At 38.9% G+C, this 17,693-nt stretch overlaps 1 protein-coding gene across 3 annotated transcripts in view; it reads right to left on the bottom strand.

Annotated features, from left to right (window-relative positions):
- Positions 1–487: 487 nt before the first annotated feature.
- Positions 488–17,693, bottom strand: part of ARIH1 (ariadne RBR E3 ubiquitin protein ligase 1) — a 254,134-nt gene continuing 236,928 nt past the window's right edge. Inside the window, exons 12-14 of one of the 3 annotated variants that reach the window (XM_033919555.1) lie at positions 17,411–17,563; positions 10,048–10,160; positions 488–2,454 (exon numbers count right to left, since the gene is read on the bottom strand). In XM_033919555.1, coding sequence (XP_033775446.1) covers positions 2,370–2,454; positions 10,048–10,160; positions 17,411–17,563 — 351 coding nt within the window. In that variant the 3' untranslated portion in view covers positions 488–2,369. Of the gene's footprint in view, positions 2,455–10,047; positions 10,161–17,296; positions 17,564–17,693 lie in introns of all 3 variants that reach the window. The other 2 variants (XM_033919553.1, XM_033919554.1) reach the window with 2 other exon arrangements.

Raw genomic sequence — 17,693 nt, 5'->3', positions numbered from 1 at the left:
TCTTGAACCTTCAAACAATAGTTGGCCATCACTGTTATCAAAACATTAAGACTACACCACTTTCATGTTAATTTTTTTAATGGCACCTTTCTACTGAGTCAGAAATAAAGTTCTATAAATATGGCTGCTAGCAGATGCGACAGTAATGAAGTTTAGTGTCTTTCAAAATACAAACTCTAGCCCTCACTACAATAGGGAAAATGCTACGTAGGCATTGGATGAAAGAAAACTTATTTCATCCCTCAGCCTGAAATTTCTGTTTCCATACTGCCTGGAAAGATCATGTCTATTCAAAGTAAGATTTAGTTGTTGAATGCATGGTCAGATTGACTAAATGCCACTGGGTGATATGCAAACCAATAGTTCAGTAACCACTGCCACAAACAAAATATGACTGACAGGAGTGCAAAACAGCAATCTCTACAGATAAAAATAGAGCATATGACTGTGCAATGGCAACACGTGCAGATGAGGCAATGGAAAGGGGTTAGGATGCCCAATGTGGAAAGGGTTTCTTTATTTCTGTAGGCAACAAACATGAGGTTTAGCATACAACACTTGGAAGGAAGTGAGTGAGGCATTTTAATATTGAGCCAGTAAATTTTCTGGGGCCTCCTTTGCCTTTTTATTTACTGTTCTTAACCTGGCGAAGTTAGCATCAACAAACATGTCAATACATTGGTTATCTGCTGATAAACACCACAGGCAGATAGAGTGAGCACACAGGAACAAACAAAAAAAAACCCTATCACCAAACCTTGACTTGAGAATAGCTCCTGCTATGTGAGAAATATTAAAAGACAATTGGGAGCTGAATTTAAAACAAAACACTCGATCTACCAAATACTGGATGTATTTGTATTGTAAGAACTGAATTCCACCGATTTTCTCTAGTCATTTTTGTGTGATAAGTGAATCACATAACACACAAGCAACCTTTCTAACACTTTTTTCACATGTATGTAGGTAGATATATGTCAAGCATTAAAAATGACATTTCAGAAGGATGTCAAACTATGAAGCCTGTAGAAATACATCTGAAGAGAGAAAATCTAGATTTCAGACAGAAAAAAAAAAATCTCAAAACAAATTATTAATGTTTCACTTGCATATTGCTTTTCAGCCAAGTCCAGAAGATGTGTGCGCAACTGGGAAGGCAGAATGATCTGACAGTGATGGAGAGAAATAGGACATATATCCTAAATGTTAAAATAGGTATGTGTACCAGAGTGTGTAAAGAAAGTGCAGCTACCCCTGTTTCTTTTCAGCAGGACAAAGTCAAAATGAACCACTGGAGTAACTTGTTCTTCAACAGCAAAGAAAATTCTTCAAAGTGTCAAAATTTATGTAACTGAGTATCCTAACTAATTGGAAGCCATTGCTTACCTTACAATAAGTTAAAAGGAAACAAGGGTAGCACTTCAAGTCACACCAGAATCTCTAATGCAGTGTACATCAGCAATTGTGAATTATTCCGGGCAGGAGGGAACACAGTTTTTACCAATAAAAGCTATTAAGAAGTACATCCAGCTCCCCTTTGTGAACCAGTGCCCCTTTTCCCAAGAGAATTTAAGAAAAGGTATTTGAAAGAAACGGCACAGCAAATAGACATAATCTTGAAGATTTTTTAAAGAATAAATATTTTTTTTGTAATTAAACATTATGCAAACACGTGCCACGCTTGCTCTTTATCCATGCATATGAGCTATATACAATTTTGAAAAATACTGAGTTGTCCTATTTTTCTCATTTGTTTTAAAAGTCATATACAAAGTGTTTTCCTTTTAATCTCTACCCTGTCACTGGCTCCTCCCAAGAACCCACTGCCTTCACATGAAGCCAAACAATCATTCATGAATTTCACAGAATGTAAGGCAAGCTTAGGGAATGAAACAGAATAGGCTGGATACTGGGGTTGGGGGGGAGCAGAGTACCCTTGCCAAAGTACATCAAAATGGTTATTTTGGACCTGAAAAGCAGTGTCAAAACTTGGTATTAAATTTAATCTGTACTACACACAAACGAAAAAAAAAAAATCTGAAAGAAAACCAGATCAGCTCTAAGGAAGCTACATTACAAGTTAAAGTTGGAGGTCTTTTTTCCGTTCCTCTGTCACACTCCTGTTGGCCGCCTAGAATACTGTTGTACAATTGTTTATCTACCTTTTTTTTATTACAATATAATTTACTTCAACTTTCTGTTAACAAAACTGAATTGCGGCACTAGAGACCAGCGATGTCAGAAGAGGATTTAGTGCCTTGCTTTTGTTGGTTTGCTTTGTGGTTTGTTTGTTTTTAATTGCATGAGCACTCTAGAAGATAAAAGTTTTCAGAGTTCAATTTTGTTTTTATATATATGCAGGGCAGCTCTCAGTCCTCGATATACTCCCAAAGATCTTTCTCATAACCTTCATGCACGTGCAGTAACAAAACTCTTCTTCGACTTTCACAATACCTGCAGTTAAAAATGGATTTAAGAGGAAGAAAATGAAGGTCAGAATAAAAATTCTAATCCCATGTAACAGCAAAGTTCCTTAGAAGTGGCAATTCAGTACAATTAAGGAAGTACTTCTCTAGTGGTATAATATTCATTACAGGATAATATGTGATAAGTTTTTCTTCTCTGACAAGTATAAATTTGCAAACTACCAAAATGTTTTCCTAATAGCAATTCAACTATGTAATAAACAATAATTGGAAAAAAAACACAAAATTTAAGGAAACTGAATGGTCAATTTGGCTTTTTCAGGTGACCAAGGCCTGGGTGAACTAAAGATACTGATTGGATCACTGTTGGCCGATTCTCCAGGAGCAATCAATGCGCTATCAGGTTTGTATGCAAATGATTTACACGGAGGCATCAGAGCCAATCAGGCCTTAGGAACCTCCCTCTGTGTCCAGGATACTGAGAAAGGAGCCTAAAGCCCTGATTGGTCAAGCCCCTTAGGAGGGTCCTTAAGCTACTGATGATGCATTGGGGAGTGGAAGGTCTGTCATTTAGGACTGGTGGGCCTGAAGCAGGAGCCTCAGAGTGGGCTTCCTGCTTCCAACTTTTAAAAAAGGTTTGGGAGTGGGGTTGTCCAGTGGCAGGAAGGAATGGGCATCCCTCTTGAAATTTTTTTTTCTGGATTCTGGAAGGGGGGAACACATGGCACAGGGGTGATCAGCAGAAGACTTTCCTCTTCTGCCAATCGGGCCATCAGTGACTAGCCTCCTTAATATACTTCTCTTAAGTTCTCTTTGTTGTGACCAGTCTGGTCTCTAGAATAAGATCTGTGATTGTTTAACTATAACCCATTCATTGTCGTGATGTCTTTAAAACCGATTGTGAATGTCAATTTATAACACATTCTGAGATTCTGAAAGAACAGGATAGAAATCGAAATAAATAAATAAATAAAATAAAGGAGGGAGTGGGTATCCCTTCTGCCAATTTTCTCTTGTGCCACATTTGTCGAGGGTCATGGGGAAAGGCCCCACGACTTTTTTCTTTTTTAATGGGACACACAAAATATCTGTGCCACTGAAAAAACAAAACCCAAACAAAAACAAGTTTTTCCGATTACTAAAACCCTATTTTTTTGGAATAGCCAAGCGATGTTAGCGCATCAATTGCTTGGCTATTTTGAAAGGGGTTTTAACTAATTTGCTTGGCCAGATCAGAAAAACCACGCTGTGGGCCGTTTTGTGAATCGGGTCGGTAAAAGCGATTGTCGCTAAAGCTGTGAAAAAACAGGTTTAGCGACTATTACTAACTTTAGTGTATCTAGCCCTAAATGTCTAAAAAGTGCCCTTTTATGAAAATGAAATTTGCTTAGGCTAATTACCAATATCTGCTGACTTCTAGGACATCAGTAATAAGCAGATAATAGTACTATTTAGTTTTCTGCATCAAAGCACATTTAAGCCAGAATAGCCACATTGTTCAGTTCAGGGATCTGCTCCCCTTGTTTACTTGCCCTGAAAGACATCTACTTTATAAAGGCAATGTAGGCACCCAGAGCCAGCTTCAATAATGTACAAATTCACACCTGCTCCCCAAAAAATATGCATGTACATTACATGTCTGCCTTCACTCAAACCGTGATCCTGGGAATACTGATGTGCAGACTACATAAAAATGTGTGTACTCTTTCCAGGAACAAACTTCTTAAGTACATACACAGTCACACACTTTATACAAGTTCTTTTTCACATATAAAATGCATGGAAAAGGCATTATAAAAGTACTTTCTATATGATTAATAAGATAGCAAACACTCAGTATCATCACAGAATACAGGTTCAACTTCACAAATAAGCAGAGACCAGTGTGATCTTGAAAGTTAGAAGTGTTGCATAAATTGTCCCTTGAAAAAGTATTACAATCTAAGAATCCTGTTTTCTCCAGGAGCCATAAACAGCTACTAAAACTGCACGAGAAAATATAGCTGAAAAGAATACAACCACAGCTTGGCAATGACAAATACTTCTTACATCGTGCAAACCCCCCCCCAAAAAAAAACCCACCACACACAAAGATCTAATAATTGCAACCCTCTAAGACTCACTCAGGAAGATTAGGTTCTTACCTTGATAATTTTCTTTCCAGTATAAAGGAACAAGAGTCCTGACAAGTGGGGTTATTCTCCTTTACCTGTGAGTTGTTGCAGAAGGAATCATCCACAGCTTTTCAGCTCTGCTTCCTTGTATTAGTGGGCAGTGCCCCATCTCCTCAGTTCACACCAAAGCAATTGATCACTCCTAAGAAGAAAAAAATAGCAAGGAGGGCACGGGAACTCCCTTACCAAGTCAAGTCTCTTCTGCTCTGCAACCAAAACAATTAAACCCCATGACACTTAATATAAACAAGGTGGAACCAAACAAGCCACTACTTGAGTGCAACCAGCACTAATAAGTATGCAGCTCTTTGCCATAGTGAGCTATTGTATCACCTATTGTACTTGCTTGAAGTCAAACTCATCTTTATGCTCTCGATTGCTGTAAGGCAAACAACAGGACACACACATACATGTCTAAGGCAAGAAGCAGGCTAAATTGACATCTGACAGGGCAGGTGTCAGGACTCCTGTTCCTTTATACCAGAGGTCTCAAACTCAAACTCTTGCAGGGCCACATTTTGGGTTTGTAGGTACTTGGAGGGCTGCAGAAAAAATAGTTGTCTTATTAAAGAAATGACAACTTTGCTTGAGGTAAAACTTGTTATAGTTTATAAATCTTTCCTTAATTGCCTCTGATAATTTCAGCTATATATAGCTGAAAGCAGTGCAACATGCAGAAAATGTAGATAGTTTTTCACTTTCTGCATGTTGCACTGCTTTCAGCTGTTTATAGCTGATATTATCAGATGCAATTAAGGAAAGATTTATAAACTATAAAGTTTTTACCTCATGCTAAATTGTGATTTAGATTCTAAAGTATAAACTGCAAGAGACAAGATTTTGGTGTAGTCCTCTAGGCTTTTTTGTAGAGGGGAGAATCAATATCTGACTTGTGCCTGATAGCCCCGATTCTATAAAGGGCTCCTAAAGTCATGCCTAAAGTTAAGTGTGCTTTAGGCGTCCAATCTAAGTGGTTAATGAGCCAATTAAGGGTCTTCAGTGATAATTGGTACTTCAAAGTCCAAAGGACAGACGCCACTTTGTAGACTCAGTTATAATTTCATGGACACCCATATTTAAAACTCACATCTAACTCAATAGGCGTGGGCGTGGAATGGGTGTGGTTAGGGCAATGACTCAATTTGGGTGTCCTTTGATTTATTTACATAACACTGAGCAACCTAGGGCATCTATATCATGCCTATATTGTAGGCGAATGAAAACTAGGTCTACTTTTGAGCTTAGTTTGGACTTCAAATAGATCTGAGTTCTATGGACGGAACTTAGGCACTCTTTGGACGTTCTTAATGTGATCTGCTAAATAGCTCTCTGGGATTTATTTTTGCTTTATTAAGTTCAAAATACATTTAATAAAGCACCACATAAATGGGGCACATCAAAAGAAAGATATTGCAAGCAAAACCTTCTATTTTTCTGGGCAAACAGCAATGCTATCTGCTAATTAGAGGAAATTAACTGAAGCACAGCACATGAAAAAACAGCTTTATGTTTCTTGCTAAAAAGCTACCCTTTTTTTCTCACTAAAGATTACTCCAATGAAGTCATTCTTGAAACAGGGCTCGGTCCTGGGCCCGATTCTATTTAACTTATTCATAAGAGATATGACGCAAGGACTTAGAGGAAGGGTATCACTGTTCGCCACCGCCGCCAAACTTTGCAACATAGTAGGCAAAAGCTTATTACCTGATAATATGACACACGACCTACTGTTGCTGGAACAATGGTCAACTACTTGGCAGCTAGGCTTCAATGCTAAAAAATGCAAGATAATGCACCTGGGTAAGAGAAACCTGTGTAGAATTTATGTACTAAATGGTGAGACCTTGGTTAGGACCACGGCGGAACGCGACCTAAGGGTGATCATTAGTGAGGACATGAAGTTTGCCAATCAAGTGGAGAAGGCTTCCTCCAGGGCAAGACAAATGATGGGGTGTATCCGTAAAGGTTTCGTCAGCAGAAGACCTGAAGTTATGATGCCGTTGTACAGAGCCATGGTGAGGCCTCATTTGGAGTACTGTGTTCAGTTTTGGAGACCACACTACCGAAAGGACGTGCTGAGGATCGAGTCAGTTCAGCGAACGGCCATCAGGATGGTCTTGGGGCTCAAGGATCTCACGTATGAAGAAAGATTTAAAAAATTGCGGCTGTACTCACTTGAGGAAAGAAGAAAACGGGGAGATATGATTGAAACATATAAGTACATCACGGGACGCATCGAGTCAGAAGATGATATCTTCTGGCTCATGGGACCCTCGACCACCAGAGGGCATCCGTTGAAAATCAGGGGAGGGAAGTTTCATGGCGACTCCAGGAAGTACTTCTTCACCGAAAGAGTAGTGGATCATTGGAACAGACTCCCACTCCAGGTGATAAAGGCCCAGCAGCGTGACGGATTTTAAGAGAAAATGGGATACTCACGTGGGATCTTTAAGGGAGTAAATTCAGGGGAGGGGATACTTGGAATGGGCAGACTTGGTGGGCTATAGCCCTTTTCTGCTGCTTTTTTTCTATGTTTCTAACTTCATTTGCAAAAGGTTAAAAACAGATACAGACCTTAGCATGCTAGGGGAGCTGGTTGGGATTCATTGCTACTTCATTGCTAGGGGAGCTGGTTGGGATTCAAACCCATGACCTCTGAAAGATAAGCACAGGGCTTTTACTTATTGAGCTATAGCAGCTTCAAGGAAGGTGTCTCTGACTGCCCTGTGATACGATAGCTTAGCAGATCCCATATCATATCACATCACAGGACAGTCAGAGACACCTGCCTGGAAGCTGCTATAGATCAATAAGTAAAATCCCTGTGCTCATGTTCCAGAGGTCATGGGTTCAAATCCCAACCAGCTCCACCAGCACATATTTTAATTGTGGCATTCTACCTTGCAGGTGCATCTTGATGATCTCACAATGAGGTCACCATTGTGCAGCTGCAAACCTCCATTTGCAATGAAGTAGAAGCCCTGCTAAGGTCTGTATCTGGGGGGTTTTCTGTTTTTAACCTTTTGCAAATGAAGTTATGCATGCAATCTATATATTTTTGTCATGTGCTTTATTTGCTGAATCCATCTGTTTCAAGAATGACCTCATTGGAGCAATCTTTAGTGAGAAAAAAAGGGTAGCTTTTTAGCAAGAAACAAAGCTGTTTTCATGTGCTGTGCTTCAGTTAATGGATCTTTTCCTCTAATTAACAAATACCATTACTGTTTGCCCAGAAAAATAGAAGAGCATTCCAGTTTTCTACCACTCTCTGAGTGAAGAAGAACTTCCTTACATTCGTACGGAATCTATCCCCTTTCAATTATAGAGAGTGCCCTCTCGTTCTCCCTACCTTGGAGAGGGTGAACAACCTGTCTTTATCTACTAAGTTTATTCCCTTCAGTACCTTGAATGTTTAGATCATATCCCCTCACAATCTCCTCTGTTCGAGAGAGAAAAGGCCCAGTTTCTCTAATCTTTCATTGTACGGCAACTCCTCCAGCTCCTTAACCATCTTAGTTGCTCTTCTCTGGACCCTTTTGAGTAGTACCGTGTCATTCTTCATGTACAGCGACCAGTGCTGGATGCAGTACTCCAGGTGAGGGCGCACCATTGTCTAATACAGCGGCATGATAACCTTCACCAATCTGTTTGTGATCCCCTTCTTTATTATTCCTAGCATTCTGTTTGCCCTTTTTGCCGCTGCCGCACATTGCGTGGACGGCTTCATCGACTTGTCAATCATAACTCCCAAGTATCTTTCCTGGGAGGTCTCTCCAGGTACCGTCCCGGACATCCTGTATTCGTGCATGAGATTTTTGTTACCTACATGCATCACTTTATACTTATCCAAGTTGAACCTCATCTGCCATGTTGATGCCCATTCCGCGAGCCTGATTATGTCACGTTGCAGATCTTCGCAATCTCCCTGTGTCTTCACTACTCTGAATAACTTTCTATCGTCTGCAAATTTAATCACCTCACTCGTTGTCCAATGTCTAGATCATTTATAAAGATGTTGAAGAGCACGGGTCCAAGCACCGAGCCCTGCGGCACCCCACTGGTGATGCTCTTCCAGTCCGAGTATTGTCCATTTACCCCCACTCTCTGTTTCCTATGATCCAGCCAGTTTTTAATCCACGTGAGTATTTCACCCTTGATTATTTGCACACTGCAAATAAAATCAATTTAAAAAGTTTATCCTTCCGGCTTCCTGATGTAGCGTAGCGAAACACAGACTGTGTTGGAGCCGTGAACTGACCTTTTCAGATAAGTGGGCTACTGTTAAACAACTTTTGTAGAGCCATAACATTTGCCACTCCAGTAGAAGCAAGAATCCTTGCTCCATGCAATATGTTATGATTAAAATTCAAGCACCTTTCCAGCGACATTATACCACTGCTGTGGCGTCTTGCTGAAGAGCTTATGAGCACATTTAAATATTTAAAAGCCTGTAAATGTTATATGAAGATATTATGTGAGAAACTTGCTCAGTATTGATGAGAGGGGTTTTTTTGTGTTTTGTTCAAAGATGGATGTATGGCAGAAAGTGAAGGAGAGAAAAACAGCAAATGGATAAGGTGGCCCTGGATACACAGTTAAGAGCACAGAGAGAAGAAATTGCAGCCAGAGACTAGGAAAAGATGGGTTGAAAAACAAAATCATCAGACAACAAAGGTAGGGGAAATGATTTTATTTTCAATTTAGTGATTGAATTGTGTCGGTTTTGAGAATTTATATCTGCTGTCTATACTTTGCACTGTTCAGAAAGAAATGCATTTGTTTCTATTTCTCTGGTGTTGTACTGCATGCAGAGTCTTGCATCTTAGGGTTTTGTTTGTTTGTTTGTATATATTAGTACTTTTAGTTTGTGGTCCCGTATTTGCATAGGGGTTATCTGTGTTGAGAAGCATACAGTGTGCTTTGTGTAGTTTAATTTTATGGTTAACCATTATGTGTGGTTAATAAAATTATATTGTGTGTATATATAAAAAATGAATGGAAAAAATGGTGTTACAATTAGTACTATTATGGGGGCGGGGTCTGGAGCGGAGATTGAGCAGGGTCTCACCCACGATTTAGCCTGTGTTTTAGATTTCGGCCCCTTAATGTGATTGAGTTTGACACCCTTGCTCTAAATCCTCCCCAGTACACCAGCATCTCCCTTCTTTCCACCCTCTCCCTTGCAAATCCAGCACCTCTCTCCCTGCCCTCCCAACACCTCCCAATGGACACATATTCATTTTGGATGTCCTGAAAATACAGCTGGATTTGTAAACTCTGTCTTAATGGAAAGAGATGTTAGTTCATAGATGAGATCTTTCTATTATATATTACCTTATATGCTGCCACATTTACTGTCTTAGCAATCAAGTTACTATAGTAATAAAAAAGCAGCATATAATAAAAAAAATCCTAATGAGAAAACACAGCAAGAAGTAGTATCTCACCTGTACTTGTCTTGCACTTTCTGCTTTATATCTTGCAAAGAATCTTGGGAAATATCTCGCTCCAGGTATCCAGACAGCACCTCTGTAGCATTCTCTAGATCTGCTTGATTATTCTAAAATAAATAAAAATGACAACAAACAGGAAATTACACAATCATCTAGAAATACAACCATAAGGATAAACCAGTACATAACTCAGATTGAGATCAGGGTTAGTACAACTGAGCAACTTTTGACTGCATGTCATTCCAACACCCTTCACTATATTAAAAAAATAATCTAAAGCAGTGGTTCCCAAACCTGTCCTGGGGGACCCCCAGCCAGTCAGGTTTTCAAGATATCCCTAATGAATATGCATGAGAGAGATTTGCATACCTGTCACTTCCATTATGTGCAAATCTCTCTCATGCATATTCATTATGTATATCTTGAAAACCTGACTGGCTGGGGGTCCCCCAGGACAGGTTTGGGAACCACTGATCTAAAGACTACAATTAAGCTAGATATAATATTTATACAAGTTTTTCAGATTTTGATATGCCGCCCATCAAATGTCTGAGCGGTTTACAGTAAAAGTATGCAGAAAAAAAATTAAAATACAAATACAGGGAACAAAAAGAATCGACAATATATATAAGGAAAGAGGGGAAGAAATACAATACTTCAAAAGAAAAGAACACAAAGGTAAAGTATAAATGGGAGGGGGAAATATAGTTAAAATTTAAGTTTGGATAAAATAGTTCCATTCTTATTTAATGAAAAGACAGTATAGAATGGCGAAGGAAGCCTCTTATTCTAGTATGCTGTATGCATTTTTAAATAGGAAAAATTTGATGTTAGATTTAAACCTGTCCAAGGAAGATCCTTGACGAAGATAGGAAGGCATGGCATTCCATAATGTGAAAGAAGTTACTGAGAAAATAGATTTAAGAGTGGTATCGTAAATATGACAATGAAGGAACAGTAAGAAGATTTTGATGACTGGAGCGCAAAGTTCTTGAAAGATTATATGGAAAAAGTAATCTATCTATAAATGCTGGAGAATGTTCTTGTCAAGATTTAAAAGTAAGAAGCAAAATTTTAAATGTCAATCGGTGAGTGATAGGTAACCAATGAGCATCATTAAGAAGTGAAGTAACAGTCAAATTTTTTGCCCTTGATAAAAGCTTCACAGCAGTATTTTGTATTATTTGTAATCATCTAAGCTCATTTTGATAAATACCCTGGTATAAGGAGTTGTAGTAATCAAGATGTGTAATGACAAGAGAATAAATTAAGATATTAAGTGATGCAGGTTTTAAGAGATGAGATTGAACGTATCATTTGTAATATATAGAAACATTTTTGAACCAAAGTACTTATTAGTTGGTGAAAAGTTAGTTTATTGTCCAGAATTAAGCCCAGTGGTTTGATAGTAGTATCCATTTGAATTGGTATTGATCGAATACAGATAGGGGCTATTAAGTCTTATCATTACATGGGAACAAAAGCACTTCTGTTTTGATAACATTTAAAGAAAGCATATTTTCATTTAACCATTGACTAATTTGTTCTAACTTTTGGTTAATTTCTTGAATTTCAACAGGATTTTGAGTGTTTAAAAGATGCAAAAGTTGTATATCATCTACTTAAGCAAAGACTGTAAAACCTATTGATTGCGCTAAGGTTAGTAATGGTGCAAGAAAGAGATGAAAAAGTAGGGGATAAAATGGAACCTTGTGGTACTCCAAAATCTTGGGTATAGGCTTCCAATATAGATTCATCTAGATTAATCTAGAGTCATCATCTGGTAGAAACGATCTGAAAAGTAGGAAATAAACCAGTCTAAAACCATTCCTGAGATCCCTATAGTTTTTAACCTGTGAAGTACGATAGAATTATCAATTGTATTGAAGCTGATGTTAGGTCAAGAGAGATTAGTAAGACAGATTTCCTATGATCCAGAAAGTATAGGATCGAGGTGGTAAGACCTATTAATGAAAGTTCTGTAGAATGACTAGGTCTAAAACCTGTTTGATTCGGATGAAATGCATTGAAATTGGATAATTGATTAAATACAACTTTTTTGTAAGCTTTGCTACAAATGGGATGTTGGCTATTGGCCTATAGCTCGAACGTTCATTAGAAGGAGAATTTTGGTGTTTCAATTTAGGACGAATAGAGGCAAATTTCCAGATTTTAGGTCTTATTCCTGTAGACTATTGGTAATCATATTCTGGATAAATGGATCAAATATAGTAAAATGTCGTTTAAGGATGAGCAATGGAATAGCATCTTGTCTCCAGCATTGGACACATTCATTGTTTGAATAATACGTTGAATGTCTTATATAGTGAGTGTAGAGAATGAAGAAAAGCAGCTAAAAGGCAGGTGTAAACATTTGTTAAATTGAGGAGTAGGTGAATGTATAAATGTACTACGTACTCGTTGAATTTTGTCTTCAAAGAAAGATGCCAATTCTTGAGCTGATGGAGAAGAAGCATTATTCAACTCTGGTTTTTCCTGAGACTTAACTACCTCTTCCTTATAACTGAAAATACAGAGAACTAAGGAGCACAGACCTCGGGGGAGGGGGGGAGGATGCTTTTAAAATTATTTTATTCTGGTTCCTTTTTAATAGTTACAAACCATTAGAAAATTAGTGATAGAAAGATCCAAGATGGCCGCGGATGCAAGCCGCTGAAGCAGGTCGCCGAACAGACGCTACAGCTGAAGATTCTGAGCTCTTTTGAGCTGTTTTGTTTAGTTTTTCTTGCCTCAAAATGCCGAAAAGAAGGGGAAAGAGCTCCGGTGGGGCCTCCCTGCGCTCCGGAACACCTACCTCCGGCAACATAGAAGCGCTGTTTCGGCGATTCCAGGGCACCATGATGACGTCGGGACTGCAGTTAGAGACGCCCCGTGGGAACGGAACGGAGGTGTCTCACCGAAGTCTTGAGACCACTTTGAGCCCCGACGTAAGACCTCCTCCTCTGCACCCCCGTGCAACCAGCTCCCCAGGGGTCGAGAGCTCACCGGAAGTCGGGATGAGCTCTCCCCTAGAGGCTGCGCGGAGCTGTGTTGAGGAAGCCGATTCAGGCTCACAGGTTTTGCAGGAGAGCCTGAATATGGTCGGGAGTGCTGTAACAACTGAAACTGGACCTACTCAAGCAGAGGGAAGTGGAGGAGAGTGGTCGAATGGTGAGCACAAACTTTTGATTACTCATTTACAAATTCCTACCATAGTTAAGCCCCAAGAAGTCACTTTAGATGCCTTGTGGGACCTGGTGGCAAATATGGCGAAAACAATTAATGTCCAACAAGTGCAAGTGGAGGGGAAAATGAAAGACCAAGAAAAAGAAATTACCTTAATAAAGCAAGATATTGCTGACTCAAATACATCTTTAGACAGTATCAAAAATGAATTAAAATCTTCCAAACAGCTTCAAGAGACTTTAATTAAGGACAACGTAAACTTAAGAAGGAAGATTGAAACATTTGAAAATTTTTCAAGAGGCAACAATATCAGACTGATTAATTTTCCACGAATTACAACAATTACTCCGCGAGAGATGTTAAAACGATACCTGACGGAAATATTAGAAGTTCCTGAGGGTTCATTACCTCCATTTACACAGGTGTACTATCTTCCCAAGAAAAATCAAATTCAGCAACAGGAAGATAACCATGGACCAATAGATGTATCGGCATTATTGGAACTATCAGATAAAGAAATGGCTACTCCTGCAACATTAGTGGCAACCTTAGCTTTAACATTGGATAAGAATTGGATTTTGAGACTTTTCTTTAAAAATAAAGCAAAAGAATTTATGGGACTCAAAATACAAATGTTCCCAGATTTAGCCAGGGACACACAACGGCGAAGAAAAGAGTTTCTTATGTTAAAACCGGGAATTATAGCTCTTGGAGCAACTTTTTTCCTGCGATATCCATGTAAATGCGTTATACAATATAATTCCCAAAAATATGTTTTCTTTGAGCCTTACCAGTTGACAACTTTCCTTTCTCTTTCTCGGCTAGAGAAGGAAAAGAATGGAGGAGTATAGAATATTTAAGATGTCCTTACCAGCTGACTTGCATTATTTTCTTTAATAATATTTCTTTGCTTTTTTCCGTTTATAATTACATTTTGGATCATTTGTGGACTTGAGCTGATTTAAGTTAATTGGTATTCCTGAATTTATAATATTGTTGTGGTTTTATTTTCTTGACTTAAAGCTTTCTGTACAAGTAAATCTTGAATTGTATTTTGAAAATTGAATAAATAAATAATTAAAATAAAAAAAAAAAAGAAAATTAGTGATAAACAGAACAGTGTCTGCAATACTCCCCTATAATGAGTAATACACTGAACATTTACATACACATTTATATCTATAGCTTGTAACTCAAGAAATGTGTTTTGTTATATATGAACACTATACATATAAATCTGTTAACCATTTTGTCTCTCTGTACAGTATACATGCTATTCTGCTCTGTAGTATAAACACAAATATATTTGCAACATACTTTATTGGGAGAGGCATTTTCTGAAAGAATTTTCTAATTAAGATAAACTGCACTGCAAGCACAGTATTAGCTCTGATACTCTGCTACCCTTACTCTTGATGTATATGCAACAGTCTAAATTTTGTTATAGTTATTATATAAAGACATCACAGTCAACATCAGGAAACAAGAGACTGTTATATTATATAAAAGCTTCACACAATTCAACAATGGAAAGTTAATGATCTGAAAACAGTGCTTGTCTAAGCACCTCTTTTTGTGCTGGACCCAAGATATTTCTGAATACTTACAGAATGAACATTCAATTCCAAGACTGCTATCTGCACAATGGCTGCTGAGGTATGATATGTGTCATTCTCAATATAGTATCAGAAAATTATTACTAAATCTAATCTAGCAAAATTTCTGCCATCTAATTGCTGTTCATGAGAGAAACTTGAAATGTTTGCAGATCACAGCAGCCAGGCTAAAACTATAAAGCACAGTTACTTATCATTAACAGGTGTTATCCCAAGACAGCAGGCAGATATTTTCACATGTGGGTGATGTCATCCATGGAGCCCAGTATGGACAGTGAAAAGTGTATCATCACTTTAAGCTTTATAAAGCATCGAGACTACCTGCACCACACACATTCGATATCAGCTGTGGTTCCTCAGCTCCGTAAGCAAGCTAAGAAGCCAACCAGGGGAGGCGGGCGGGAGATGAGAATATCTACCTGCTGTCCCTGGAAAACACCTCTTACAGTAAGTAACTGAGCTTTATCCTAGGACAAGCAGGTAGCATATTCTCACATGTGGAGGGAGAGTTGGCTATTAGGAAGAAAATAAATTCTGTAATACTGCTTGGCTGAAATGACCATCTCGTCTAGAATAGGAATCTAGATAGTAGTGAGATGTGAATATGTGACTTGAGGACCAAGTAGCTGCTTTGCAAATATCCTGAATAGGAGTGGAACATAGGAAAGCTACTGATGCTGCCATAGTTTGGATCTTGTATGTTGTAACATGTTCCTCGAGCTGCAGCCCAGCCTGAGCATAGCAAAAAGAAATGCAGGCCGCCAACCATGAGGAAATAGTTCGTTTGATGACAGGTAGGCCCAATCTGTTAGGATCAAAGGAGATGAACAGTTGAAGTGAAGATCTGTGTGGCTTAGTCCTTTGTATGTAATAGGCCAGAACATGCTTACAGTCCAATGTATTAAGAGCCGTTTCTCCAAGGTGAGAATGGGATTTTGTGAAAAATACTGGAAGCATAATGGATTGATTCAGGTGAAATTTTGAGACTACATTTGGGAGGAATTTAGGATAAGTCCTGAGAACCACCTTGTTGTGATAAAATACTGTGAAAGGTGGGTCGCAAACCAGTTCACTCACTCGACGAGCAGAAGTGACAGAGATCAAAAAGACCACTTTTCAAGTGAGAAATTTGAGTAGACATTAGTGGTTCAAAAGGCAGCTTCATCAGACTGGCTAGGGTTACATTAAGATCATAAACAACTGGAGGCGGTCTGAGTGAAGGTTTGGAGTTCATAATCCTTTCATAAACTGGGAAACTAGAGGATGAGTGGCCAGAGGCTTATTGCTGAAAGGAGCATGGTAAAAGCTAACAGACCTGAGGTGAACTCTGACTGAAGTGGTTTTAAGTCCAGAGTTGGATAAATGGAGAAGATAGTCCAACACTGATGTTAAAGAAGAGGAGGAAGCATCCAGTTCATAGAGATTACACCACGAAATGAAGCGTGCACATTTGTGCTGATAGCATTGCTGGGTAGAAGACTTTCTGAAAGCAGATATAATGGCTTGAACTGAATCAGAAAGATTAAAATCTGCTGAAATCACCAAGAGGTACCAAGCTGTTAGGTGCAGAGATTGCAGATTGGGACGGAAAAATCTCCGCAACAAAGTCAAAGGACTGAGTGGTTGAGACAGAGTATGCGACAAGCGAAGTGGGAAAAAATGGAGGCTGAAGGGCTGACTGAGGAACAAAAAGGAAAATAAATATTTTTTTTTAACCAAAGAAAAAGTTAGAAAGCAATAAAACAAGAAAAACAACCAAAGCCGAAGGCAAAATAAATGTTGACGGAAAAGCAATGTGACTTTGGATGGAGTCCAAAATAATACAACTTTTTCGCTCTGCAGAAAACAAAGAACTGAGGAACTGTGAGCCGACACTGGGTGGGAAGGCACGTACATGGTGCGAGTAGTCTTGAAGCTTCGCAAAGCTTAAAGTGATGGTACACTTTTCACTGTCTGTACCAGGCTCCGTGGATGATATCACCCACGTGAGAATATGCTGCCTGCTTGTTCTAGGATAAAAATGTTAACAGGATTGTTATTCTAGCCTTCTACACAGTTATAGAGCCTAGGTGATTCCAGTGGCTTAAACTGCAGTTTCATATGTGTAGCATGGTAGACTTATGTTTGAGTCTGACAACATAGGCAGCAGAAATGATATGTTCAATGCAAGAGGAAGGGAAGATGCCACCACTGTAGTAGTGGTTACTGCCAGCCACACAACAGCATAACAAAAAATTTGGAAAATACTTCTTTATCAAAGTCCTCAAGGCAAAGAGGGTAGCTGTGCTGTCCAGTCCAGATATGCTATCTAGGGTAAAAGGTTTAGATAAATACAAACTTAAGTAGCTAAGGTGTTACATCAAATATTGTTTCCAGAATTAGTATAGCTTAGTGGTGGCTGTTATGAAGAGGGAAAGAGTGACACAGGTGATGCTTCCTACCTCAAAGATAATGGACTGATTATTCTTTTTGAGGTAGAAGGCAAAGACGTAAGTGTACATGAGTGTGGCACGACACTGGCAGAGCACGTCGACTGCTTTCTTCAAGAACTGCACCTCAATCCAGGACATGTTGTGCTGCTGCATCTCCTCCATTTTCTGCTTCACCTGTGCATACAGTTTGTGCTCAAATCGCAAGCTCTGCATGTGGTTCATGTAGCGGTTGCAGTAGAACAGATACCTCTGCAAGGCTGCTCTGGATCTCTGTGTCAGTACATATTAAATACAAAGAAAAACTTAAAACCTTATCAAGAACACAGCAGCTAACATGGGATCAACAATAAAGGGACTATAAATAATTATCCATATCTGCTGATCTACATGCAATCAATATATCCTT

Source organism: Geotrypetes seraphini, chromosome 14 (assembly GCF_902459505.1).
Source record: "Geotrypetes seraphini chromosome 14, aGeoSer1.1, whole genome shotgun sequence".
Taxonomy (NCBI): Eukaryota; Metazoa; Chordata; class Amphibia; order Gymnophiona; family Dermophiidae; genus Geotrypetes; species Geotrypetes seraphini.
Note: the sequence above shows the minus strand (reverse complement) of the source record. Positions and strands in the feature narration are given on the sequence as shown.